The 23,951-nt window shown below is 31.9% G+C and overlaps 6 protein-coding genes across 7 annotated transcripts; 4 read left to right on the forward strand and 2 right to left on the reverse strand.

Annotated features, from left to right (window-relative positions):
* Positions 1-1,969: 1,969 nt before the first annotated feature.
* LOC117206912 (vicilin-like seed storage protein At2g18540) lies at positions 1,970-3,189 on the forward strand. The gene is made up of 5 exons (XM_033446617.1): positions 1,970-2,050; positions 2,159-2,320; positions 2,476-2,670; positions 2,793-2,977; positions 3,057-3,189. Exons 1-5 carry the CDS (start codon positions 1,970-1,972, stop codon positions 3,187-3,189), a joined length of 756 nt encoding a protein of 251 aa, XP_033302508.1.
* Positions 3,190-3,762: 573 nt separating this feature from the next.
* On the forward strand, positions 3,763-4,993 carry LOC117206921. Its single transcript, XM_033446628.1, has 3 exons — positions 3,763-3,963; positions 4,546-4,713; positions 4,789-4,993. The coding sequence occupies exons 1-3, from the start codon at positions 3,763-3,765 to the stop codon at positions 4,918-4,920; spliced, it is 501 nt and encodes a 166-aa protein (XP_033302519.1). The 3' UTR covers positions 4,921-4,993.
* Positions 4,994-5,706: 713 nt separating this feature from the next.
* Positions 5,707-7,044, forward strand: LOC117206931 (mitochondrial 2-oxoglutarate/malate carrier protein-like). The gene is made up of 5 exons (XM_033446639.1): positions 5,707-5,940; positions 6,027-6,163; positions 6,313-6,483; positions 6,562-6,661; positions 6,852-7,044. The coding sequence occupies exons 1-5, from the start codon at positions 5,726-5,728 to the stop codon at positions 7,042-7,044; spliced, it is 816 nt and encodes a 271-aa protein (XP_033302530.1). The 5' UTR covers positions 5,707-5,725.
* Positions 6,989-9,079, reverse strand: LOC117205931 (mitochondrial 2-oxoglutarate/malate carrier protein-like). The gene is made up of 5 exons (XM_033444795.1): positions 8,832-9,079; positions 8,573-8,706; positions 8,326-8,496; positions 7,803-7,902; positions 6,989-7,745 (listed from the first exon to the last, which is right to left on the reverse strand). The coding sequence occupies exons 1-5, from the start codon at positions 8,990-8,992 to the stop codon at positions 7,541-7,543; spliced, it is 771 nt and encodes a 256-aa protein (XP_033300686.1). The 5' UTR covers positions 8,993-9,079; the 3' UTR covers positions 6,989-7,540.
* Positions 9,080-9,255: 176 nt separating this feature from the next.
* Positions 9,256-14,785, reverse strand: LOC117205940 (IQ motif-containing protein H-like). Its single transcript, XM_033444807.1, has 7 exons — positions 14,527-14,785; positions 13,277-13,693; positions 12,601-13,108; positions 11,142-12,312; positions 10,632-10,887; positions 10,253-10,454; positions 9,256-10,076 (listed from the first exon to the last, which is right to left on the reverse strand). The coding sequence occupies exons 1-7, from the start codon at positions 14,676-14,678 to the stop codon at positions 9,810-9,812; spliced, it is 2,973 nt and encodes a 990-aa protein (XP_033300698.1). The 5' UTR covers positions 14,679-14,785; the 3' UTR covers positions 9,256-9,809.
* Positions 14,786-15,182: 397 nt separating this feature from the next.
* Positions 15,183-19,314, forward strand: LOC117205126 (dymeclin). 2 transcript variants are annotated; one of them, XM_033443244.1, is made up of 12 exons: positions 15,183-15,484; positions 15,760-16,063; positions 16,156-16,359; positions 16,478-16,722; positions 16,814-17,029; positions 17,153-17,328; positions 17,416-17,541; positions 17,613-17,726; positions 17,811-18,026; positions 18,100-18,282; positions 18,356-18,472; positions 18,591-18,761. In XM_033443244.1, the coding sequence occupies exons 2-12, from the start codon at positions 15,777-15,779 to the stop codon at positions 18,759-18,761; spliced, it is 2,055 nt and encodes a 684-aa protein (XP_033299135.1). In that variant the 5' UTR covers positions 15,183-15,484; positions 15,760-15,776. The 2 variants fall into 2 exon arrangements, with proteins under 2 accessions (XP_033299135.1, XP_033299127.1); XM_033443236.1 differs by lacking the exon at positions 15,183-15,484 and having other exon boundaries at positions 15,777-16,063; positions 18,591-19,314.
* Positions 19,315-23,951: the final 4,637 nt, after the last annotated feature.

Consider the following 23,951-nt stretch of genomic DNA (forward strand, 5'->3'; position numbering starts at 1 on the left):
GATTTATAACGGGATTTGTATGTATGTATTTCAAGTGAGATATTATGTAAAATAACTTCGTCGAAATATAGATGATTGTAAAGTTTTTGAATGTCTTTTTTATGCAAAATACAAAATACGTAAAATATACTAACAATAATCTAATAAAAAATTAGACTATTATTTCATTATTAATTAATTATTTATTAATTAACAAATAGTTAAAATGAAAATGTGCATGGTACCCTGAAATAAACAATTAATCCATACATTGTATAAGAATGTTCAGCAAATGTTACTTCGATTTTATTGAAAAATGAATATTCCCGTGAATATTATTATTAACAAAATTATATTAAATTTACGTCTATACCTTGGAAATTGCAAGATTTGTAAAAAAGTATAGGAAATACACTATGATAATCAATAATAATCAAATTACAAATAGCCAAAACGAATCTTAGTGGCAATGAGTAAAATGAGAAATTTCGAGACCCGTTTTAAACGCAAAATAAACGCATACCCATGATATTGTTCTTTTTCTTGTTTTTATGTAAATCGATATATCAAATTATACACAATAATAGTTTGAGTAATCAATGAATATGAATAAACGTCTTAATTTTTTTCACAGAAATACGCGTGATATGTCATAAACGTAAAGTGCTCACTACTCTGAACTATACTAACCGCTTTACTTCGAGAATCGCAAGCAGAATGCATATCGATAAGTACATATATCGTTCCTGCTTTGGCGCCAATTGAACGTTTCCGTTACATATTTGAAATGCAACAATAAAAATATACTCAGAAGAAACACGTTATTTATATAATTATTACATATAATGTAAATACAATTTTGATAATTGATATAATTTTATTTACTCTTCCAATCATAGAGATAGTGAGTTTAAATGATGTTAGGTTTAAATGATCGAACAGAAAAACTAACTTTAAGAGATATATTAGAAGCTAATCATCAAGAACAAATATTAATCCACCTTATATCTAATCTGTAATATTAAGTATAATTAAGAATAATTAATAAATGCGAGAAAGTAATGTTTGTATATAAACACGATATGCATAACCTAGTAAATGAAGTTTAAAAAACATATAAACAAATATGTATATTTATGTACTTGTATATCATAATCTACTTACTTCGATGTCAATAGCAGCAAATGATTATATTAATAACAGGTATTGTTAATTATTTTCTCAATGTTCCCAATAATTTGCTTTATAAACTCGAAAAGTTCGTTGACACAAATCATCAACAAGCGACATAACTACATGTGCATATACATATTCGTATGCATTTTCGAAAACTAGAGTGCGTTACAGTTCTTAGTTCCTGATATACTACATTACCGACGTAACAATCGATATAGCAGTTTTAAATTACAAAGCCAATTTGAAACATAAATTTTGATACATATATGTGTACGTTTAAGTTTAAGTAAAATCACTCTAATGTAAAAGGAGTATTATCTTCTAATTCCTAATAGATATAATAAAACACAAATCTATAGGCTATTGGATTACTATTTTTCATTATTTTAAGCAAATAATAATGAAATGTTAAACTTTTGAACATAAAAATCTGTAAAAATGTAATTCTTGTATATCAAATATTTTACTAGCAGGGAAATACAATTATATCTATTGAATTTATTATTGTTCTTATGCTTATTGTATAATTTCAATGTAATAAAATGTTCCACTTTATTAATTTGAAACATTCAAATATTTTCCACTCAGAATTGTATCTGTAACGAAAGATATGTGACTTTTATTAACTTTATCTATCCACAAATCCTATCGATTGGTTCTAATTTAGTTTCCAAGACAACGATTGCGCCGTTTAAAGTTATCCGCAATATCAGTGAAGAAAGAAACCGCGCAACTTACGTCAATCTCATTCATTTGTCGTTTTATTTATATTACTATGCAATAATACAAACATTATATTAAAGAAATCACGATTATGGTTCAAAATCAAATAGCTCAAGCTGCTACACCTACTGTGTGTTACCGGAATAAAGTGAAACCAATGAAAAGTGTTAAGGTATGTGATTTTCCTATTATCAGTCTATTTTTTCTTCTTAGTTTTTCGTTCAACTAAACAGCACGATTTAATTCTTCGAGTAACAAGATAATTTACTCACACTGTTAGATATCGAAAAGTACTGTAGAGACAATAACTCCAAAAAGTTCGCCAAATTCAATTAATCAACCTGCTTTATTCGCGGAGAAACAGGAAACAAAAGATGTAAAATTAAATGAAATCGAAAAGGAGGAACAGAAGGAGGAAGAAAAAGTAACATCTACTAAAGAGGTATCTTTTCCATTAGATACTTATTCTAGAGTAATATATATATTATCTTTGTCAAATAAATTATTTCTTTTAATATCATCGATCGAGTATCAAATTATCAAATTATATAAAGAATGGCTTCAAGATTTTATAAAGATAGTTTCCTGTCGTGACAGAATATCAAGAGTAGAAGAAGAGAAGAACGTTTAGCTAGAGAAAAGCGAGAAGAGGAAGAAAGGGAAAAATTCGTAAAAGAAGCTGCTGAAAAGAAGGCAGCAGAGAGAGAAGAAATAATAAAACAAGCGAAAAGGTTTATTCTTTACAGGAAACCAATGTGTAGACGAATTAATCAAGGTCTTCTCGTTTCTGAGGTATTTAGAGAGTAAAAAATGTGGCACAAAAATTTCAATTTTAATCCAGTTGCCTTTTTATTTTTATTTTCTCGTCAAAGAGATATATTTGGATATGGAATTGTTAATTATGATTTCGTTAGTGTTATAGAGAATTGGATGCTCAACTAAAATTTCGGGAAACTCTTAAAAACGCAGATAAAGAGGAAGAAATAGCGTACGTGAATTCAATGAAAGAGGATTTAGCAAAATACGAAGAGGAAATGAAACATAAAACAGAAAAGCAGTTGGAGAAAAGAAAGCATTATGCCTTCGAATTAAAGAAACAGTAAAATTTTACGACATTTTACATACGTGGTAGAAAACATTTTCTTTATTTGAATAACTTAATTTCCCGATGTCGTTAGAATCGAAGAAACTAAGAATGCCGAAGCAGCGAGAGAGAGAGAGGTATTCGAAGCTGGTAAACAAGATCAAATAAATATGGAAAAATACTTGCAAGATATTAAAGAATTTGAAGCGCAACAAGTCAGTCTTTAATAATTAATATGTAATATACCTTATATGTTTATGTTTAATAATTAATAGCTAAAAAAGAAGACTTATATTTATATATATTTATAATCTAACACGATATCACTTTGGTAATTATTTTTCGTAATGTATATGCGATATAAATGTGTTCGTAGTTACAAAACAAGAAACAAAAATTAAAGCAATTTTTTAAAGACGCGATAGAGGAAAAGAAACAATTCGATCTGGAGCTTAAACACGAAGAAGAATTCGAGGATCGTGCAAACGAAATTTATCGGAATGCTAAAACGCGAATACAAAAGCTTCACAAAGCAGTGAAACGCAAGGAAGAGGAAGAAAGAGAGCAGAAATCTCAACTAATAGGTAATTGCATTTCAATTTCATTACAATTTACACGTATATTTTATTATTTATACGATTAAACGATTGATTATTTCAACAGCTGAGAAGTACGGCGTGGTTTTGAAGTCGATAAGAAGAAAGGTAGATATGGAGGAACAACTATTGAAAAAAGCTCAGGAGGAGCAAGAGGAACGATATCAAGAAAAACAAAAAGCACGGAAACAGCATGAGGATCAAATGCGACAGGAAGTGCAACGTTTCCGACTGGAGGTGTTGTCTACGAAGTCGAAGCAACTTCAAGAGGAAAGAGATTTGAAAACGTGGGAGACGATTCAAAGATTTAAGAGGGCCGAGTCCGACGAAAAATACAGAGACGAGGAACGAAAGAAAAATTGGGATAAAAAGATGGAATACGGGAACGAAATAAAAAAGTACATCGTAAGTGTTTTTTTTTTTTTTTGTACGTGGAGAAATCCTCATGGACATTCCGCTGTTCTAATAATCGTGTAACAGCAAAGTAGTGTCGCGGACTCCTACCGACTAAAACCTCCCCAGACGGAACAGTTAGCCAGTGCGCGAGTTGATCGTCGGGCTCCTGTGTGTTTAATAACACCAAGCACCTTTTTAACCGAGCACACTCCCAGAAAGTACACCAACACACACGCAAGGGAGGGGCTGGCTGGCCACTTGCCTGTAGTATATTACTTTTAAGAGAAAGTTTTGGTTTTACAATCCTCTTTTTGGATTATTCCATCATGCTGAGGTTTCGAACTCGCGACATGTCGTCTTCAGTTCTGAGCCTTAACGAGCGTAGCTAACTGTCCCGCCAATTATTTTACCGATTTAGTAACTTCACTTTCTAGACAAATGATTTCTGTCTACGATCTATTTTTCGCAAGTTCCTTCAGATCACTGTAGAACTCCGTTTACTTGAACCTAGAGTTCACTGGTTTTCTCCGCTATCTATGATTTTTTATCGACAGGTTTCATTAATTTGAACGATGCTTGATACATTTTTAGAATGAAAAAATAGCGGAGAGGATAAAGGAGAAAATAGCGGAGGAAAAAGCTGCAGACGTGACAAAAATTATCGAGAAAGAGAATCAGAAGGTTCTTGACTATGCGGAGGAAGTTATAAATGAATCTAAAGGCGTGAGGCCGCTCTATCCAATTCTTAAGGTTGTGCAGGTATGTAAAATTATTTCTTAATAACTAGTACGAAATGTTTAAATTTCAAATTGACCATGATATTTTTACTGATAGGACTGTAAACGAGAGATGGGTTTAATACAACCCGAAAAGAGAGAAGAAACAATCGTTGAGAAACCTGGAAGAAAACAAAGGGTCCGCAAATGCCAAAAATTTGTCGCCGAAGATAAGATCCGTTATTTGTAATGACAAAAAATAGAAAACAAGTTAATTGTCACTGTTTTACCAATATAACAAGAATTCTAATACTTGATTTTGCGTCTGTTCAAACTGTTTGAAATCGCTGTAGAATTGTTGGTGTGAAAATTTAAACTTTCCCTTTCGAAATTCATATCTAATTATTCGTTTATTTTGTATATAATTAAGAAATATAGTCATGATGAATTTTAATGTTAAGATCAAGTTTGTGGTATATTTATTTAATAAATGCCCATCAAATCAGATACTTTTCTTACGCCCTGTACAGTTCGTCTTTTAACTTTTAACTGTTGGAATCGAATGTCATATTGTTATAGTGACGCTGGCCCACGTTTGCGATAAATTATCGTACATGTTACTCTAACGTTAAATGTTAGGTTAATGCGATATAAATATATTTTCACAACGTTTACAAGTTTTTCGACGATCTTCAAGAATTCTGACAACATATTTTTGAGAAATATAAGACGAAAATCGAAAGGACGTTGAAAATGTCTGATAAAGAGCCGCAAGAAAAGAAGAAGGAGCCTTTACCCCCAGTATTTACTTTCATAAATGCTGGCCTTTCGGGGTATGTTAGTATAATTTCAAATATTCAATTCCTCTTTATCGACATTTTATCTAATTTCTTACGTCACAAACTTAGATCATAAGTATATGATACATGGAAAAAATATGAATAAATTTTCTGACTAATATTTGTTATTTTCTTATCTGATAATCATGTATTAAAAGTTATTTTATATAATAGTCTTATGTAATCTTATTACCGTTATTATGAAAATTTGCTAGAATGGCGGCGACATGTGTAGTTCATCCTATGGATGTAATAAAGAATCGAATTCAGATACAAAAGGAGAAAACTTCTGTCGGTAAGGTCGTCGCCTCCATATACAAAAATGAGGGCATTTTGAAATTTTATTCCGGGCTTAGCGCTGGTCTTGTACGACAAGCGACTTACACCACTGTAAGACTTGGTATATACAATCAATTACATGAATATTGGAAGTGAGTGGAAAATAATTTATTTGCGACCGGGTAACTATGTTTTCTTTCTATTTTTACATGTCTTTGATTATGAGCAATATTTTCAGAGAAAAGTACGTGGGCAAACCAAATTTTGGTGTAATGTCACTGATGGCAGCTACAGCAGGAGCTATTGGAGCCTTTGTTGGTACACCAGCAGAAGTCGCCCTCGTAAGAATGACGGCCGATGGCAGATTACCGAAAGGTTATTATCATCGTTTCATTCTATACTTGCGTGATATACGATATTATTTTTTTAACAATTTTTCCCCTTTCGTTCTTCCTTATATCATTGATGTAAAACGAGTTTTCCTTTTATCGATCTTGATGTTGTATATATGCAATTTCCTGCAGAGCAACGAAGGAATTACAAAAACGTGTTCAACGCGTTTGCAAGAATTGCAAGAGAAGAAGGAATCACCACTCTTTGGAGAGGCAGTGTAGCAACGATGGGACGAGCGGTGGTTGTCAATGTATCACAACTTGCAACTTACAGTCAAGCAAAATTTTTAATATCCACGAAATGTACTTATCTGCTTCAAATATTATCTATATCAGAAGAATTTATATCGATAGAAGTATCAAACACGTTTTATTCCACAGTGAATATACCGGAGGGTGTTGGTCTGCATTTCTCTGCGTCAATGTTATCTGGATTCCTTACTACCTTCAACTCTATGCCATTTGATATAACTAAAACAAGGTAAAATAATTAGATATTGATCTTTTCATATTCACTATATTAATTTTCTTAATAGCGTTCCTAGCAGAAATTTTAAAAATCTCGAGAACAATCTTAATGCAAGCGTTCCTATTTCGATTATAATAAAATAGTTCCAAAGAAAGTAACAATTTTCAAATTAAAAGGAATTTCTGTGACTGTAAATTTTCAGACTGCAAAACTTGAAAGGTGTGGAAAAGCCACCTGGTATGATCACAATGTTATTGTCGATAGCGAAAACCGAAGGTGTAAAGGCACTTTGGAAAGGTTTCTGGCCTACATATTGTAGAGTAGGGCCACACACAGTACTAACGTTTATCATTAATGAACAAATTGCAAAAATGTATAGACGATACGCAACATAGATATATAGCAAGTACAGAAAATATTTTAATGTCTGCTTTCTTATATATGTGTATACATATTATATTGCGTACTGTATTGTACCGCATTGTATTGTATACGAGCATTAATTGTATATGAATCTTTTATTGTATACGAATATTCAAGTGGCATGTACGACAAGATTGATATATTTATGAATAAACAATTATATTCATTTAGTTACTTATTTACAATTCTCTAGTAATAAGACAAACTTTTAAAAATAACGCTAGAGTGTATTTTCTTTCATGCACCGCAATATTTTAAGCTAATATAGTGTCACCTTCAAGCTCGCAATATTAGTCTGCATATTGCTAGGGAAGAATTCAATTTGCATGAATATATCGTTTTTTCTCTGCATTGTAAATGATAACGTAATCAAGTATTTATTATAAAAAAAATGACGAATACATAAAATAAAATCGTGTAAGATTTTATTATTGTTGTTGTTGTTTGCAGGAAACTTTTATAAAAATATCACTCAATGGGTTGTAAAAAGAGTATACGATATATTTGTCTTAACTTATCAAGTGTCACCATGGTAATTACAGCATTGGGAGCTGCTCTGCTGTAGTATGGTAGAAATCCACGCCACATTGATGTTACTCCTTCGGTTCTTGCTATAGTAGCGATCGCAGCGATGATCCCGGGTGGTTTCGACGGTAAAGTCCAAGTTTGTATTCTTTGAGAAATAATTGTGGATAAAAATATATTAATTTAGTAATCTTCTGGCAATTACCTAGTTTTAGCTACATCCACAGGCACTGACAACACAGACATCACGAATCCAGATATCATCGCTGAACAGAATGACAATAATATGCCTTCTTCGAATAAACCTATTGTTCATATCATATATGATTAAAGTAGTTGTTAATATAGCTGCAATCTATCCGCTTCATAATCATGTATGAAATGAAAATTACAGGGAAAAAGCACGATGAAATCTTTATAGTGGAATAGTTTTAGAATTGTTGGTTGATAACTATCTTAGCACTGTCGATCTTGAAAATCAAAAAGATACAATTATTACAATATTCTAATATTATAACGGGGAATATTTTGAAAATCCTGAAGAATATAAAAACACAACCAAATTAAAATATAATTTTGGTACCATGGACTTGATTGTCAACATGTTGAATTTTAAAACTACTTCTGTATAAAAGCTATGAAATTTAATTTATGTTCTTCCCTGTAATCTTCATGCTTTTTCACTGCTTGGTCCTTAATGGGTTGATTATTAAAGTTCCTGTATACACCTGTGTCTTTCCACATTATTTTCACTCTACTATAGGTGCCTAACTGCGCTCCATTCACGATCATTGCTCTGGTCATAGTTGGTAGAGCTCCTCTCCATAATCCCTGAACACCCTCTGTTTTCCAAATGTCCGACAGCCCGTGGAAAACGTGTCTGTAATTCCGCCGCTTCTCTGAAAATTTATCCTTTGATTTATATGTCTAAATTAACTAATATAAGAATAAAAGATAGTTAAAATTTATGCTCACCAGGTGGTAATTGCGCATCACCTACCATACGAACATAAATTAAATCGGCCGGCGTTCCAACTAACGCACCACAAATACCAGAGAACATTCCAATGGTAACCATCGTAGGATAATTTAAACGACCAACGTATGATCTGAACACACGTTATTAACTTCTGCTCATACTATTTCAATGTTAAGTCAAATTGACGCTAACATTTAGATAAAGTTCTTGATAGATACATACTATTTAATTAAATTTAGAAGAAAGTATTCTTACGAGATCAAATCATAGAGTGTGTTATATACACCAAGTCTTGTCGTAGTGTATGTTAATTGTCGAAGTATAGCCGGAGTCCAACCGACATAGAATCCACGTACTCCATGTTCTTGGTAAGTTCTGTATATCGTATCTCTCAAAGAACTTCTTAAAATTTGCATTCGTATCTTAGTTGCATCCAAAGGATGTGTACATGTTTGGCCAATACATCTATATAATCACGTAGTTGTCGTAGAAACATTGTCTTTCACATAATATTAGGTAAAGATAAGATAAGAGACAATTTTTAAACACGACAAGCAATTTCTGAGATTTTTCTCTAAACTTCTTCAAATTTAAATAAATTCCTAGGTTAATTCCTGGTTTCAAAAGTTTATGAAATACATGCAAAATAAAATTAATTTTCAATCAGAATGTTTATGTTTGAAATAAAATAAATTTGCGAAATTAATTAGGTTCAGATTTTGGAAATTTTTAAATAGAAAAGAAATATATACTGATATTTTACCCTGACACTCCACCAATAATGAAGTTGACATAGGGAGGTATCGTTTGGTCTTGTTTAACTAAGAATAACATTGGATCATAGTCCAATAGAGAACTCATGAAGTTAGAGAAAATAATGCATTAAACTGCATTAAAACTTAACACGTGATATTTAATTCTACATTGATATATTTAATTTTTATATTATAGCTTCTGAATATGGCAACATTTCAAAACTGAAAACCAATACTTTCGCATTTCACTCGAGTTAAGCACGATGCAATTAATGAGAATTTAAATATTACAATGCGATCGATAAGATGACAATTATCTACCATCTACGAATTATTTAGCAGATATAAATGCAAGTTTGATTTTAGAAGCATGCAGATATATAATAGAAAATTATAAAATATCGCGTTAGAAAGTTATTGTATTATATATTACCGGTACGAAGGATAATAAAATTGACGGACAACTACATGTGATGATTTAAGAATGTGACAAACACTTGTCAGTAGCCAAATTCCTATAGTCAAGAGAGAGTTTTAAAAAGAAATCAATGAGGGTTGGTAAATTCGTTTCTGACTTCGTCTTCGATTTCTTCAGAATTCGATGCAATTTCGTCAGATTTTTATGCATCATTGTTAACGTAGCGGTCATAGAAGGACTAACAGCAACCATCTTGCCGAAATTTCGAATTTCACCATCGTGTAATATTATACTAGATCCTTGACGTCTTTTTCTATCATATGCAATCTGCAAATAAAATAAATCGCAATTGGCTGAAGTTACCTCGACAATGATCCAGCTTGTACGATTTTGTAAGAGTTTCATATTTTATAATATGAAATATTACATAAATTTTACTCGAATAAATTATATTAATAGATACGAATAGTGTTTCACTTTCAGAAGATAACGAGCAAACATACGTCACATTCTTCGAACAGATTTTTAAGGGTTGGCCATCGATAAGCTGGAAATTTACTGTGATGCAATTGAGTAATTGCGATCGCGTATCTTTCTGCAGTGTTATTCCATTGAGGTGGCTTTTCCATATATAAGAAAGGTGATTTCCTTTTCTCCACATCTGGGACTATTGAAGTATCGATCGTAAATTCATCATCCCGATCACTGTTTATGCATATGAAAAGATAATTTTTAACAATTTCATTTTTCTTCTTTCGAAAGAATATTTTACAATTAAAAAAATATCACACATATACGTATCATTACTATATTTCATCCTTAAATTTACTTTCTTCGTGCTTAAATTAAAATTAAAAGTACTTCATACTTATATTCACTTACTTATAGCGTCCTCCGATCGCGAATTCCATCCAATCGATGTAATTTTGGCAGTAAGAGTAATAAGGGAATACGTTCAATAATAATACCATCAGAATCTCCTCTTGCTTACGCAAATAACAATAGCAATCGACGGCTAAGTAACCAAAATATCCCTTATCTTGCATACCTCTAGCGAATTTATTCACCGTCGGTTTTATCTTATCGATATCCAAAGAAGTTTGAGGTAACATGTAAATAGTCGTCGAATGTGTGGCTTCTGTCATTGAGATACATAATTTACAAATTACAAATAGATTTTTAATAGAACAGCGCATAAAAATGAGAAATTCCGGTATTAAGTTGGAAAATTTGATTAGCATCCCTTCGTTACCTGCTCCTATCGTAAATATAATAATAAAAGATTCCCCGCCAAAATAGCTTTCAGTACAGTTTTATAAACACTTATATAACCAAATGATGAAATAAAAAGTTTTGATATATTTTCCTAAAGTTTGAAGTCAAATATAATACCTAAATTTATCTTATCCGCAGTCCCCAACCACTTCGGTTTCTTTTTAGTCGCTTTCCCAGGAACAAAGAAAGAAACCATAATCGTCTTAGGATTCTTTTCCGGCGGAACAGCCTGCAGCAAACACCCAAATTTCTGCATATGAGCGTAGAACATCGCCCAAGTACTATACATCTTCGACAACCGAATCACATTTGGTATGATTTTCGGTATGTGTTCCCTCATTTTCTGAAGAAATTCAGCCCTCAAACTTGGCTGCTCCATCCAATAATCGCCGTGTTTCTCTCGTTCCCGTCTCAGCATCGGCATAAATGGCACGCTAATATGATTAATTAGAAAAATTCCACTCTGTTTACTAGTCGTACCGTAATTCAACTTGATCAACCATATACTAATTTCAGTATGAAGCACCATTAACTCGGACAACGACGAACAGAGTGTTTCATAATCCGTTATGTTACTTTTATACGGTGGCTGCGAAAGGCCAAAGCTGTTGATCATTTCAGACATGTTAGAAGCGTTTAGAAATTTTCGTTGCATTTCCATATCGGGACTCAGTAGAGGAACATTGAGAGTACCTGCCAATCTCATGTCGCACTCGTCGACAATATAAGGCAAGAAATAAGCCGATTTGCCAGCGATTTTCTTCTCAATCTCGTTTAGAGATTCTTGAGAACAGTGGAGGATCCTGGAGACGTTTAAAGGGAGATTCTTAAAACAATCTGCTTGTGAGAGAGCGATGAAAGTAATTCGTTTCGCAACGCCTTCGTCGGGTGATATCGACTCGATGAAATCGCTGTACATCGTTAATAGATCTTCGGTAGGCTTCACGGGGAGAATATAGATCACTTCAGCGTTTGGATTGCGTACGAAACAAATTCGTAGAATCGTAATGTTCTGGTAAATGGTAAACATCTTGGGATTGAATACTTGACGTAAGTGTCTAGGATGTCCGATGGATGGTAGATGTAAGACTACATGAGGCTGCCTGGTTATAGAGTCGAATTCGTTGCTTAATTTTAGAGTAAGGTCTCGAGTAGTTTGCAAGGAGACCAGCATTTTCCTGAGGTAACGACGGTGCATTTCTTTTTTTGCTTTTAACGAGATCCAAAAGAACCACATGAGACTCGCGGCTATGTAAAGACACTCTGAGAGCCATTTCTTTCTGCGTAACTATGTAAAATAGGTTTCTATATGAGTATCTCGTTTATAATTATTTTAGAAATACATTCCTTTCGATAATAATTTCCCTCGTAATAAAAATTTCCCTTCTACGCATTTTGAATATTATCCTATTAGAGACCTGATTGATTAAGTTATAACTTTATTCCTTGTCTCGAGACGTTTATGATAATAAACGCAGAGGGCTACTTTATGAAAAATAAAAGAGATTAGCTTATACGATCATGATCCTCAGCGCTTCATATATAAATTTATTATTAGTAAAAAAATAATATTTACCCAATAACCACGCCAAAAAGCTTGTATCACTGTCGCAGCAACGTGTTTCCCGTCTATCGCCATGAACTGATTTTTCCAGCTCTTCAACCAAATAGCATCTTTCTCATGTTTCAACAGAGTTATTAAGTCCGTTCTCGATAGTACGAAACTTGCAAAGTTCGTAATCTTCGCAAAGAAATCAAAAGTGGCGCGTGGATTTAAACGTAATATCGGTACCAAACGTTTCGTTAGAATTTTCTCAATTTGCGGGCGAAGCGCTAAATGCCACAACGATCCGTACAGAACTCCCTGAACGTCTAAAATCTTTAACCAAGTGTCGTTAGTTTTGAACTTTCCATCGACGAATGTTAAACTCTTCAACTTTGATAATTCATCTTCGTAAGAGAACCCCCGCTGAACCTCTCTCTGCTTAAGAAGTTGAAGGAAGTCTGCAGTCTTCAACGATAACCGAATACTTGCCCGTTGTTTACCATTGACAGTGTCGCGAATAATATCGTGACCGCTTTTCCTAAAAACATGTTAAACTACATTACGAATTATAAAAACGTGTGTAAGGTATCAATCAGAACTGTTAGATCTACTTGTCCTCATTAACGAAATGAATGAATCAAGATTAAAATATTTCTAATCACTGAAATATCAATACTAACATTGTTAGGTTATAAAATTTACCTACACGTCGATTCGTTTCTTTGGTAAGGAGAACATACGCGTTCGAAGATAAACGATTTCTTGAATAAACTTCAAGTCATATTCGTCGAATTCGGTTAGTGCCATTTCTTTTGGTTTAATTAGGATATCTTGAGTATCATCGAGATCCCATGTAGGTTTATTCTCCCAAGTGCAGAGACAGGATAATTCGTTCTCCTTCGTTTCGTTGAATGCATCACGACACATTTTATAAACTTTCCTCATCTCTTTCGGAGATAAATAAGACGGTGGTTGTGCACGACCTTTTATTGCTGTTAATAAATTAGTGTTCAGACGTACGAGACATTCCTCGCATATTCGTTCAATACTTATGAGTTCCTTGAAAGTATTGTCGTAGAACAGTTGTACAAATTCTAAAGAATCGTCCATCCATTTTTCCGTTCTACTTGCAAAAATGAAAGGCAAATATAATATAATTAAGAAATAATAAAAATATAATAGTATTATACTATTATACTTGTAAATGAAAGTATTATATTTCTATTGAAAAATTAAAACAATATCCGTATTATGAATAAAAGTATTCTAGTGTTTGCGTTTATTTGTTTTTCTTGAATTTATAATTTTATGTCTTTTATATTATTATATGTATACAAGGTGTCTCAGCTAACTCGATCATCTGGGATAACTTCCAAAGTACGCGTTGTATAAACAAATTTTTTATACAAAAGTTGCATGGTTCGGAGAAGTACTTTGCGCCGTGTACTTATATTTTAAATCTAATAGTTAACGAATAATTTCGCTTTATTTGCCGAAAATTTATTTTGTGCAATATCAAGTTAACGATACAATACCATCAAATATTTCCGTGAAACAGCGGTGTTTACATGATTACGTTTATCAATACTATAGATTTTACCTTATCGCAGTCGTCTATTTCTATTCGTTATCGTACTGTCCTAGGTTAATAAATGATTGTCAAGTAAACACCACGTCATACGGAAACCTTCGAATCTCCAACTTGATACAACACGAAATAAATCTTTAACCTTTTGAACGAAAAATGTTTTCATACAACGCATAGTTTAGAAGTTATTCGAGTTAGTTATATTCGATCAAGTTAGTCGAGACACCCTGTATAAAAGAAGAATAAAATAAATTAAAAGATAATTAAAAGTCACTATTTTACGTTCCGATTTATTTCAGACATCAGATTAAATTCTGTTTAAAATAAAAATTATTCTTAATTTAAAATTTAAAAAGTTACGAACCAACCTGCTAAGTTCAATGATTTCTTTTCTGCGATCGCCAAGAAATTGTTTAATAGGAGTAACTTGCTCTTGTATTCCTTTGACAGCAGATTTTATTGAATCTATAAGTTCTGTATATATTTCTTCGGTTTGTAATAATTTATGATGGCGATTCATTTTGGCAATTTTATCGTGAGAATATAAAGTTGGAATGTGGACAAAATTCCACTCTGAAAATAATCATTAAAGAAAACGTAAATATCGTAATTTATGTATGTACAAAATTTATGAAAATTTACTTGTTATTGAAACTGTATCAATTATGACTTCCTGTTCAATCTAATACGTCTACTTTTTTTTAATAGTCTTCTTTATTTTATAGTAATTCCATTTAATGTTAAAATTATATAATAATGTATCGTATTTTTTTGTGTCAAAATAAATTGTGTGTATTTACAAAATAAACATTAATATAATTGTTGTAAATACGTCAGGACGAGTAAAATATATTCAAATAGTCGATTATCGTTGTAATCATGGTTAAGGCTACGGCATATTGATGCGTCATCTTAATGATGTGGAACCTGTTTCCATGTGTTATATACAGTACATATACATACTTTAGTGTTCTTATTTTTTGATTACAATTTTACGCGATAAAATTAAATGAATTATAAGTCACTATTATTTTAACTAATTGAACATGATATTTAATGAATAACGAAGATGGCGCTTATTTGAACTAAGATGATTTATCTATATGTATGTTTGTAAAGTACTCGGTTGACATGTAAAGAGGTTATATTTCTCCGTATTACTCATTGCATTCATATTGACTGGAAACGTGTTGCAACAAATATATTTAATGTTAATTTCGACACGGAAAACACGTAGGAGCATAAAGGCGATAATATATGAAGCAAAACCCCATATTTAGAAATTATTAGTGAATTTTCCAATTTCTATGACAGTGGATTGTCAAAGTATGTTGTTATACGGTGTTTTCATGTGACTGAAATTGTTCTGTAATTTGTTTTCTTTTATTGGTGTGATCTGATGCTCTCTATGAGTTAGCTTTACTATAGTTATATACAATCTGTCAAGAAATATAGTAGACTTAACCTATAATATGAAATTATTAAAAACAGATTGCTGATATGTTAAAATAAAAATAAAAAATATCTCATAAATAAATATGTTACATTAATCTATTAAATCTATGATTGTAGAGAAAATTAAATATGTGTTTTATTTTTAGCAATTTAAGGCAAGGCAATGGGTACAACACCAAGTCGGTACGATGATCTATCTAAAAATGTTTATTTAGAAAAGTTTTGTGGAAAAAAAAGTATTCTTCCAAATGATCCATTTTGGAACACATTTCTGTCTTACAACATGAAACCACCTGTTACAAGGAATGACCAAATAGAATTAGATTCTCGATTGGACTCCTCATGCCAGCAATTACTCGTTAACAATTTAAGTACTGGCAATTTTGGTAGTCTGATACAAGTTGCTCTTATGCGTGCTACTAATTTACTGGCATCGATGCAGAATCAAAAGTATGGTATTTTCATTATCGTATTTCATAACTAGAATTGTAAAAATAATTTATTACTTTATTACCCATGTTATACTTGATTATATTTTATAGAATCATATCAGCATGGCAAACATATAATGCATTGTTTGCATTGAGATGTATATTGAAATATTTAATTGAAACAGTGGGTGAAGAAGAAATGATAAAACATATAGAAGCACCACAGTTACCAGTGCCAACACAATCAAATTCATCTTACAGATTAAAAGATCTTTTTGAAGCATTAATTGATATTGTAACAGATGTACCACTGTGGTGAGTAGATTATATTTCTATATTGCCCTATTCCACTAATTTAACATTATGTCCTCATTACTCATATTATATTAAATTATTTATATTAAATTATATTCTGTATACAACATTTTTACAGTGAGTTCACATATGTGGTTCATCTAGAAGCTATAAATTGTTTACTTGTATTACTTTCTGTACAATTGTTTTCACAAACTGCAGCTGAATACAGCTGCATCTACAGAATAGCAATGCATTCACATTCTAGTGAACATGCACCAGCAATGGTGTGTACTTTATTGCATAATTTTGTGCAGCAAGAACATGCTCCTCCTGGTTTACTTACACAACAGCCAGGAGGAAGTATTGTTTTTAGTATAGCTGGTATGTTTAATAATACGATACATTATGTATTAGAATAGAATATTTCTTTCGCCGAAAACAAATATTAATATATTTACATCAAACATTTCAGCTGGATTATGGAATGTAATTACAATGGGCATGGGTAGTAGCTTAAAAAATGTACAAGTTACAAGTAATGGTACTTCTGAAGAAGAAGAACGAAAACGCGACACAGAAACACCTCTTGCTAGTCAATCTTTATTACTCCTATTGGTATTAACAAATCACTGTACTGCAACTGAAAACCCTTACAGGAATGCCCTTTTTACATTTGTTGATATGCAAGGCTAGTAATTTAATGAACTTCTACATTAATTTTCAGATATTAAATGATACAAAAAATCTGTCATTGATAAATGTCAATATTCTATTACTAATTGATTCTGACGTAATTATATATATTTTTTAGAAAGCTATTCCACAATGCAAGCAAAAGGCGCATTTAGGTTTAATTTAAATAAATTGTATAATGCTATATGTAAGATACCAAATACAGATGAAGTTACATTATTATTATACATGTTGCTACATAGGAATGCAAGTATAAAACAAGACATCATGAGAAGACCAGATATACAGCTATTGGTAAATATAAACTTATTAATTTATTAACTTAAAGGTGTCATAAACTTGAAATATATTATGGAATTTCTAACTAACATATTTGTATAGGTAATACCAATACTTCAGATATTATATCATGCTCCAAACAATACATCTCATCATATTTATATGTCTCTTATTATCCTTCTAATTTTAAGTGAAGACGAAACATTTAACAAGAGGATACATGAAATAGTAAGTATTTCAAAAAACTATGCAAAAGTACATGAAATCATAAATAATTAATAATAATTATCAATTTTTAGATGCTTAAGGGTGTGAGTTGGTATACAGAAAGATCAATAAGTGAAATATCATTAGGAGGTCTTTTAATTCTTGTTGTCATAAGAACTATACAATATAATATGTTCAAAATGAGGGTAAAGACATGTACAAAAGCAAATATAAATATAGTAGAAAATTAATACAAAGTTAAGTAATAATATATTTTTAATATTTTACAGGATAAATATCTTCACACAAATTGTTTAGCAGCTTTAGCAAATATGTCAGCACAGTTCACATCTTTACATCCTTATGTTAGTCAAAGATTGCTAAGTTTGTTTGAAACTCTTGCAAAGAAACATGCTAGATTAGAAGCAAAAATACGCACGCAACCTTCTATTTCTTCTGACAGTACTACTATCACAATTAATGGAACAACAGCAAATACAGATTTGGTAAGATCCTACAGTTATTTGTAATAAATAATTTATGCTAAATAATGTATATATTAAACGTACTTCATTTCAGATTCAAGACTTAACAATACTTGAAGAAGTTTTGCGAATGGTACTAGAGATCATAAATAGTTGTTTAACTCATAGACTCGCACATAATCCGAACTTAATATACACTCTTTTGTATAAAAAAGATATTTTTCAACCATTTAGGATGCATTCAGCATTTCAAGACATTGTGCAAAATATAGATTCTGTAAGTTCCAGTATAAGACATAAGAAATATATATTATAATTCTTAAATTAAATAACTGTACTTTATCCGTCAGGTCATAAATTTCTTTTCTTATAAATTGGAACAAAAAGATCAGTCACAACTTGGCGTGACTCAGGTATTAACTACGATCCAGCAAGGTACTAGTGAATGGCCACGTGACCGTTTAAGGGTATGTTTTATCTTTTTATATTTATATTTATATTTATATATTATATATTTATATATTTTCTATTATATACGTTGTTTTTACTCAATTGCATTATTTAACTTGTCTATGCATTATATAGAAATTTCCAGAACTAAAATTTAAATATGTAGAAGAGGAACAACCAGAAGAGTTCTTTATTCCTTATGTATGGAATGTCGTGTGTCAAAGTGCACTGTTACATTGGAATGCAGAAAATATAAAATTATTTTCACCCCATACTGGTGAACAAACCACGATTATCGTTTGCTGATACTGAGATAAAAACTGCTGTTTGCAGTAAATACATGATGCAATACAAATGGAGTAAAAAATATTGGAAGTATTATTTCTTCATGAGACACCCATTTGATACGAGAAAAACAATATATATTGTTTATTGTAAAGGTAATCATAGCAGGCGGATAGAGACTAACATAATACATACTCATTTTACGTCTGAAATCAGTTTGTTGGTATTTATCTCTTGCCTTAGTCACTATTTCACTTAATTATATTAATATTTCATTTTCCAAAATAACAGTGCTGTGTTCGAAATGGACATTAGTTAAATCTAATGAAATTTAATTAAAATAACATGAAACCGTGGAATATTTTTATGTTTTTTTAATGTGCATAAGCCTAATTAATAAGATATGATTTATAAATAATACTAGTTAATTCATTCATCGTGCAGTAATGAAATTGGCTTTAATTTCATAAAACTATGCATTGTTAAGACTGGTGTTACAATCTATCATTTTAGAAAAGCTGCATTATCGCTTGAATCAAATATCATCGATAAATAAAAATATTTAAATATTCAACTGGAGCAGCATAAATTCACACCATGGGTAAGAGTGAAACTTAAATATAAAAATTTTATAATATTCACAAAAGAATATAAATAAATATTGGAGTTTCCAGATAAATTCATGCTAAAAAGTATTTTCGACATATTAATAAAATTTTCCATAATGAAAATGATAATGATAAGAGAAAATTTTCTGTAAATTGGTTATTACCTCCGCTTTTAAAAAATGATAAAAAACATCATTTTTTTCAAATAGCTCCAAATATTACATTATAGAATTATTTCAAAACTAGGATTTGATAGTATTACATAATGTGATTTTTAAGGCATGAAAAAATTTCGTTGTACGTCATTATTTATATAGACGCGAAAAAGTTTATTTACATTTTGTTTATCGTATTTAATTGTGAATATATGATATGTAGTAAAAGCATGGAACAAGATATTGTGTTAATTATTTAATGAAAATTAAAAAAAATGGCATAGTGTAACAGCATTTGTATACATATACAATCGACGCTGTTAATGTTGAAAATGATTTTAATTTAATATATATATACATACACTAAAATAAAGAATTCTGATATTTATAAAGAGTATGTTTTTATTTTATCAAATGTTTGATTTAAATGATACAAAATAAAGATGTTTTGTAAATATCAAACTCAATAAATGAATTATAATAACCCAAAGAATATAGTAGAAGTATTCCACAAATGATTTTTAAATAGTCACGGGTTCATATATCAAATTATATTTAACAAACTAATTTTGATTAATTTTCTTTAATAGGTAAAGATTTTTGATATGTATATAAAAGTGGATTTTTTAACTTTTGTGTATATAAACCTATTTAAACTAAACGTATGTAACAAAAGACAATTTACTAAATACTATTAAATGAACATTCTTATCCGCTACAAATTAAGAAGGGAAAAATCAATATCAACTATTTTTCAGCCTATAGGACATATTAAAATACATTAAATTCTTCGAGTATTTTATACATAGATTTTAATCGTCGGTTTCAATCATTATTACTTTGCAACATGTATAACTTTACATTGAAAGCTTCGTTCCTTGATTTTGTAAAACAAAATAAAGTCTAATGAAATTTGTAGCATAGTAGTATAAAAATATGTAAGAAATAAAATTAATATACACTATTAAAGCAAATATACAACGTATCTAAATTCCAATACATCCTATCGGCTGTAAAGTTAGTCCCTCCACTTTTCGAATGTACATCTTTATTAAACAAATACAGTTGACGTCTTAATATTATTTATAATATGTCGTTATAGATAGTATTTCATTTTCCTAGCCTGTGCAGCGTGTATATGCGGCCGCGCGTGTGTATTCTGTATGTACTGTGTGTGTGTGTGTGTGTGTGTGTGTGTACGTGCGTGCGTGCGCGTATGTGTATATGTATGCATGTAGTGTAAATGTATATGACGTGTACATACATATGTATGCAGATGTGTATGTTTCTCTGTGTACAATACTATTGCTAATATTTCTCTTGTCGAACGATTCTCAGTTGCAGGATAACAAGGTAATTTGACGTTTCTGTGCGTCGCGTGCAGACGCGCCGAGTAACTCAGTGTGTCACATGTTTAAATTAAGACTTGTGTTACAATCCTTTCTCGCCTTAGCTGTACTTCACGTCACTTAATGACTTTGAAACTGTGCTTAGCGTACATATAGTATCAGTATTAATAATTAAATTCCTTAACGGTACTATATCGTTACTTATCCTTATTAGTTAACACACAATCAATCTGCGACGGGAGGGAATTTAGTCGGTCCGTAACGTGTCGTCCCTTACGGCCTAGCTATATAGTCGGTATAGTTGATTATTTAATTCATTACAACGTTACCGTAGGATTGGTATTACTTTTACTCTTTTTATCCTTCTCTGTATTTTATTGAACGTTGAAGTGTTTCAATTACGTGACAGACACGTACCTATGCACGCGATTTCTGTGGCCTTTTTTCCTTCTTCTTCCATCGAGAGTATACAGTACTTACGTTTGTATACGAATTAGAGGCGAGAGCGTGTGTTATCTGCCGTGCGCCCAAGTGCTCTAACAAATTCGGATCAAGCGTTTCGCTATTCAGGAACACAAAAATTCGCGGGCTTTTTAAAGTGTCACACTTGATTCATACAATCGCGAACAGTATACTCCTGAATTGTTTCACCTTGGACCGATGTTGAATTGAAAATATTCTGCAGACTATTTAGGCGAACGGTACGTGTAAATGTCGAAGAGTATGTATATTTATATACGTAAACATACATACACGGATACATGTGCATATGTATACGTACACTAGCTGCCTACAAAATACAATAGTACATTACAAATTCATACCTTCTTCCCTCTGGTTTTTCGTTTCTCTTTTCTCTCTTTTTCCTTTCATCTCTTAAATCATTATTTGCAAACAGCTTAGATATATTTTTATGTATAATATATATTATATAATAGTATCATCTAGTTGGTTTTTGTTTTGCGTAGTTCCATTCTTTTCTTTTCTCTTTTTTTCTTCCCTTACTCTCCATAATATAATTAATATAATTAAGTACATCTTTAGAGCAGGCGTGTACACGCCTAGTTAGGTTTGCAATGGTGTCGTTCTCTCTTACGAATCTCTTCGCTAGCAGCCGAGAAAAACGAGTCTTCCTGATATACACATACGTATTACATCTTGCTCCAAATGGCTCGTTAGACCGGGTAACAAAAGAATGCTCCCTTTTCTGTACTGCAGTCGTCGACGGATACCCTTGGTCGAAAACGACTTCCGATACAGAATGCACCGCGATTCGAATTCTCGCGCTCCTAATGCTCCAAAAGCCAGCATTTTTACTCGTTTGTGCAATTGTCAGATTTTTTATACTTATGCCGTGTAAAAGACTCGAGAAAGGGTCTGTGGGGCGCTGCGTGTTGTGCGATCGAAGAAGGAATCGGTCAATCGAAATTTTGTTCTTTTTCTTTTTTTATGATTCACGATAAATCTGATGATATCCGACAAGCGTGTGTGTGTTGGTGTATATAAAGAATGTATAATCCCATATAAAGAGAGGAAGTTCATTCTTTTCTAATAGAATTATTTTTTCCCCAGTATTACACCGTACATAAGTGAAATGCGTTTAGATCGATATCCTTGAGAATAATATAATTGCGTTCCGACAACTACGAACCGAGATTGTAAATCAGATGAGAGATTTAAAATTTGGAATAGAGAGAGGCATGGTGGTTCGTCTATTCACGCGGAATTTGCGAGGAAATCCGAAGTGCGCATACACGTGTGTCGCATGTACGCTCTTAAAAGATAAAAAATCAAGTGAAATAAATAGCAGCGGTGTTACTTTCTTCTCCGTTTCGCTTCCGTCGATCATTGTTATTTCTCTTTCTTCTTTTATGTCTTCCGCGATCACTTTGAATACTTAATCGACGCGCCATTCTGTTCTTCCTCGATCAGAGTTTTTGAAACGAAACAAACGCGTAAAGATAACACGCGTATCTTTATCCAAGACGTGTCGAAAAATAGACAAACCGTTAAAAATAAAATTAATTCGTTGGAAAATAAAAATGAGAGAAACAAGTCGCGATTATGGCAAGTAACGTGACGATAGCGAGTTGCTATGTAGGAGCTCTTTACGAAAAGTTTTCAAACTTCTGACAAATCTCTTATAAAAATGATATGATATGCTCGTTGGAAAAATAAATTGTTCATATAGTTTCTATGAATATAGATATCCGTACACAAACTTTCAGTACTAAGTATTCGATCGGTCGGTATAATTCTAAATACACAAATACATACACAAGATCCTTTCATTACTTCGTAGCGAGTATCAATGCGCAGTTATTTACGAGATCATTCGTCGATAATTAATACCCTGCGGATCATTGCACGTACGTGGCATGCATTCAATGACAAACGAACCGTGCTCGTTCTCTATTACAAATAACAGAATACAGAATAATACTTCCGTTTAACACTCGATTACGTTCCTCGTTACATGCTTCTCTTTTTCTGATGAACGCGACGGATCGTGCATCAAGGAATGGCCGATATTTTTCTTTGCGTCTGTCCCTTAACACCTATATGCCATTATAACAGTTAATGTTTTAAAATACAACAACAGTAGAGCAGTTTGCTTTCGAGACGTTCTCAAGCGTCAAGATACGTCTAACATGCGAGAGATATACTGACAGGAAATCAGTTCCAGTGTTCGCTATTAAAATATAGAGTAGAATTCAACATACTAGTCGCGTAAAGGCACATAAAAATCAGTTTCCCTATGAAACGAGTAGGATTGCACGATAATCCTTTAAAAAAATAACAAACGATAGCCTTGCTGGTCGAATCGCTGCGCATTATTTTCCCCCAAGAATAAATTGCCTCTTCCGTAGAGAACGGCGCTCCTCACCACAGAATAATGAACGGACGCTGTATGTATATGTAAGTACACATGTTTTCTTTTTTTCTCTCTTCATGCACATACACGTGTACTTCATACAGTCTGTATACGCAATGAAATTGCATACAAATCTATATGCATGCGCACACATGTATACGGATATGATATTATACCGTACTTAATGGTGAAGCACTATCATAAGATGCGCGGCAATGTCCTTA

Source organism: Bombus bifarius, unplaced genomic scaffold (assembly GCF_011952205.1).
Source record: "Bombus bifarius isolate JDL3187 unplaced genomic scaffold, Bbif_JDL3187 scf7180000007966, whole genome shotgun sequence".
NCBI classification, from domain to species: Eukaryota; Metazoa; Arthropoda; class Insecta; order Hymenoptera; family Apidae; genus Bombus; species Bombus bifarius.

Excerpts from the sequence above, each read along its gene's own strand:
- LOC117205940 (XM_033444807.1), bottom strand. The coding sequence starts at position 14,678 with ATGAATCGCCATCATAAATTATTACAAACCGAAGAAATATATACAGAA. Across the intron at positions 13,694-14,526 it reads GAAATCATTGAACTTAGCAG|AACGGAAAAATGGATGGACG; the intron begins GTTGGTTCGTAA and ends TTTTGCAAGTAG. Across the intron at positions 13,109-13,276 it reads CCAAAGAAACGAATCGACGT|GAAAAGCGGTCACGATATTA; the intron begins GTAGGTAAATTT and ends ACATGTTTTTAG.
- LOC117205126 (XM_033443244.1), top strand. The coding sequence starts at position 15,777 with ATGGGTACAACACCAAGTCGGTACGATGATCTATCTAAAAATGTTTAT. Across the intron at positions 17,329-17,415 it reads GACCAGATATACAGCTATTG|GTAATACCAATACTTCAGAT; the intron begins GTAAATATAAAC and ends ATATTTGTATAG. Across the intron at positions 18,027-18,099 it reads CAACAGCAAATACAGATTTG|ATTCAAGACTTAACAATACT; the intron begins GTAAGATCCTAC and ends ACTTCATTTCAG.
- LOC117206931 (XM_033446639.1), top strand. The coding sequence starts at position 5,726 with ATGGCGGCGACATGTGTAGTTCATCCTATGGATGTAATAAAGAATCGA. Across the intron at positions 5,941-6,026 it reads CAATTACATGAATATTGGAA|AGAAAAGTACGTGGGCAAAC; the intron begins GTGAGTGGAAAA and ends CAATATTTTCAG. Across the intron at positions 6,164-6,312 it reads CGATGGCAGATTACCGAAAG|AGCAACGAAGGAATTACAAA; the intron begins GTTATTATCATC and ends AATTTCCTGCAG.
- LOC117206912 (XM_033446617.1), top strand. The coding sequence starts at position 1,970 with ATGGTTCAAAATCAAATAGCTCAAGCTGCTACACCTACTGTGTGTTAC. Across the intron at positions 2,051-2,158 it reads AACCAATGAAAAGTGTTAAG|ATATCGAAAAGTACTGTAGA; the intron begins GTATGTGATTTT and ends TCACACTGTTAG. Across the intron at positions 2,978-3,056 it reads GCCTTCGAATTAAAGAAACA|AATCGAAGAAACTAAGAATG; the intron begins GTAAAATTTTAC and ends CGATGTCGTTAG.
- LOC117206921 (XM_033446628.1), top strand. The coding sequence starts at position 3,763 with ATGCGACAGGAAGTGCAACGTTTCCGACTGGAGGTGTTGTCTACGAAG. Across the intron at positions 3,964-4,545 it reads ACGAAATAAAAAAGTACATC|AATGAAAAAATAGCGGAGAG; the intron begins GTAAGTGTTTTT and ends ATACATTTTTAG. Across the intron at positions 4,714-4,788 it reads CAATTCTTAAGGTTGTGCAG|GACTGTAAACGAGAGATGGG; the intron begins GTATGTAAAATT and ends TTTTACTGATAG.
- LOC117205931 (XM_033444795.1), bottom strand. The coding sequence starts at position 8,992 with ATGCAAATTTTAAGAAGTTCTTTGAGAGATACGATATACAGAACTTAC. Across the intron at positions 8,497-8,572 it reads TGATGCGCAATTACCACCTG|AGAAGCGGCGGAATTACAGA; the intron begins GTGAGCATAAAT and ends ATAAATTTTCAG. Across the intron at positions 7,746-7,802 it reads GTGGATGTAGCTAAAACTAG|AATACAAACTTGGACTTTAC; the intron begins GTAATTGCCAGA and ends TATTTCTCAAAG.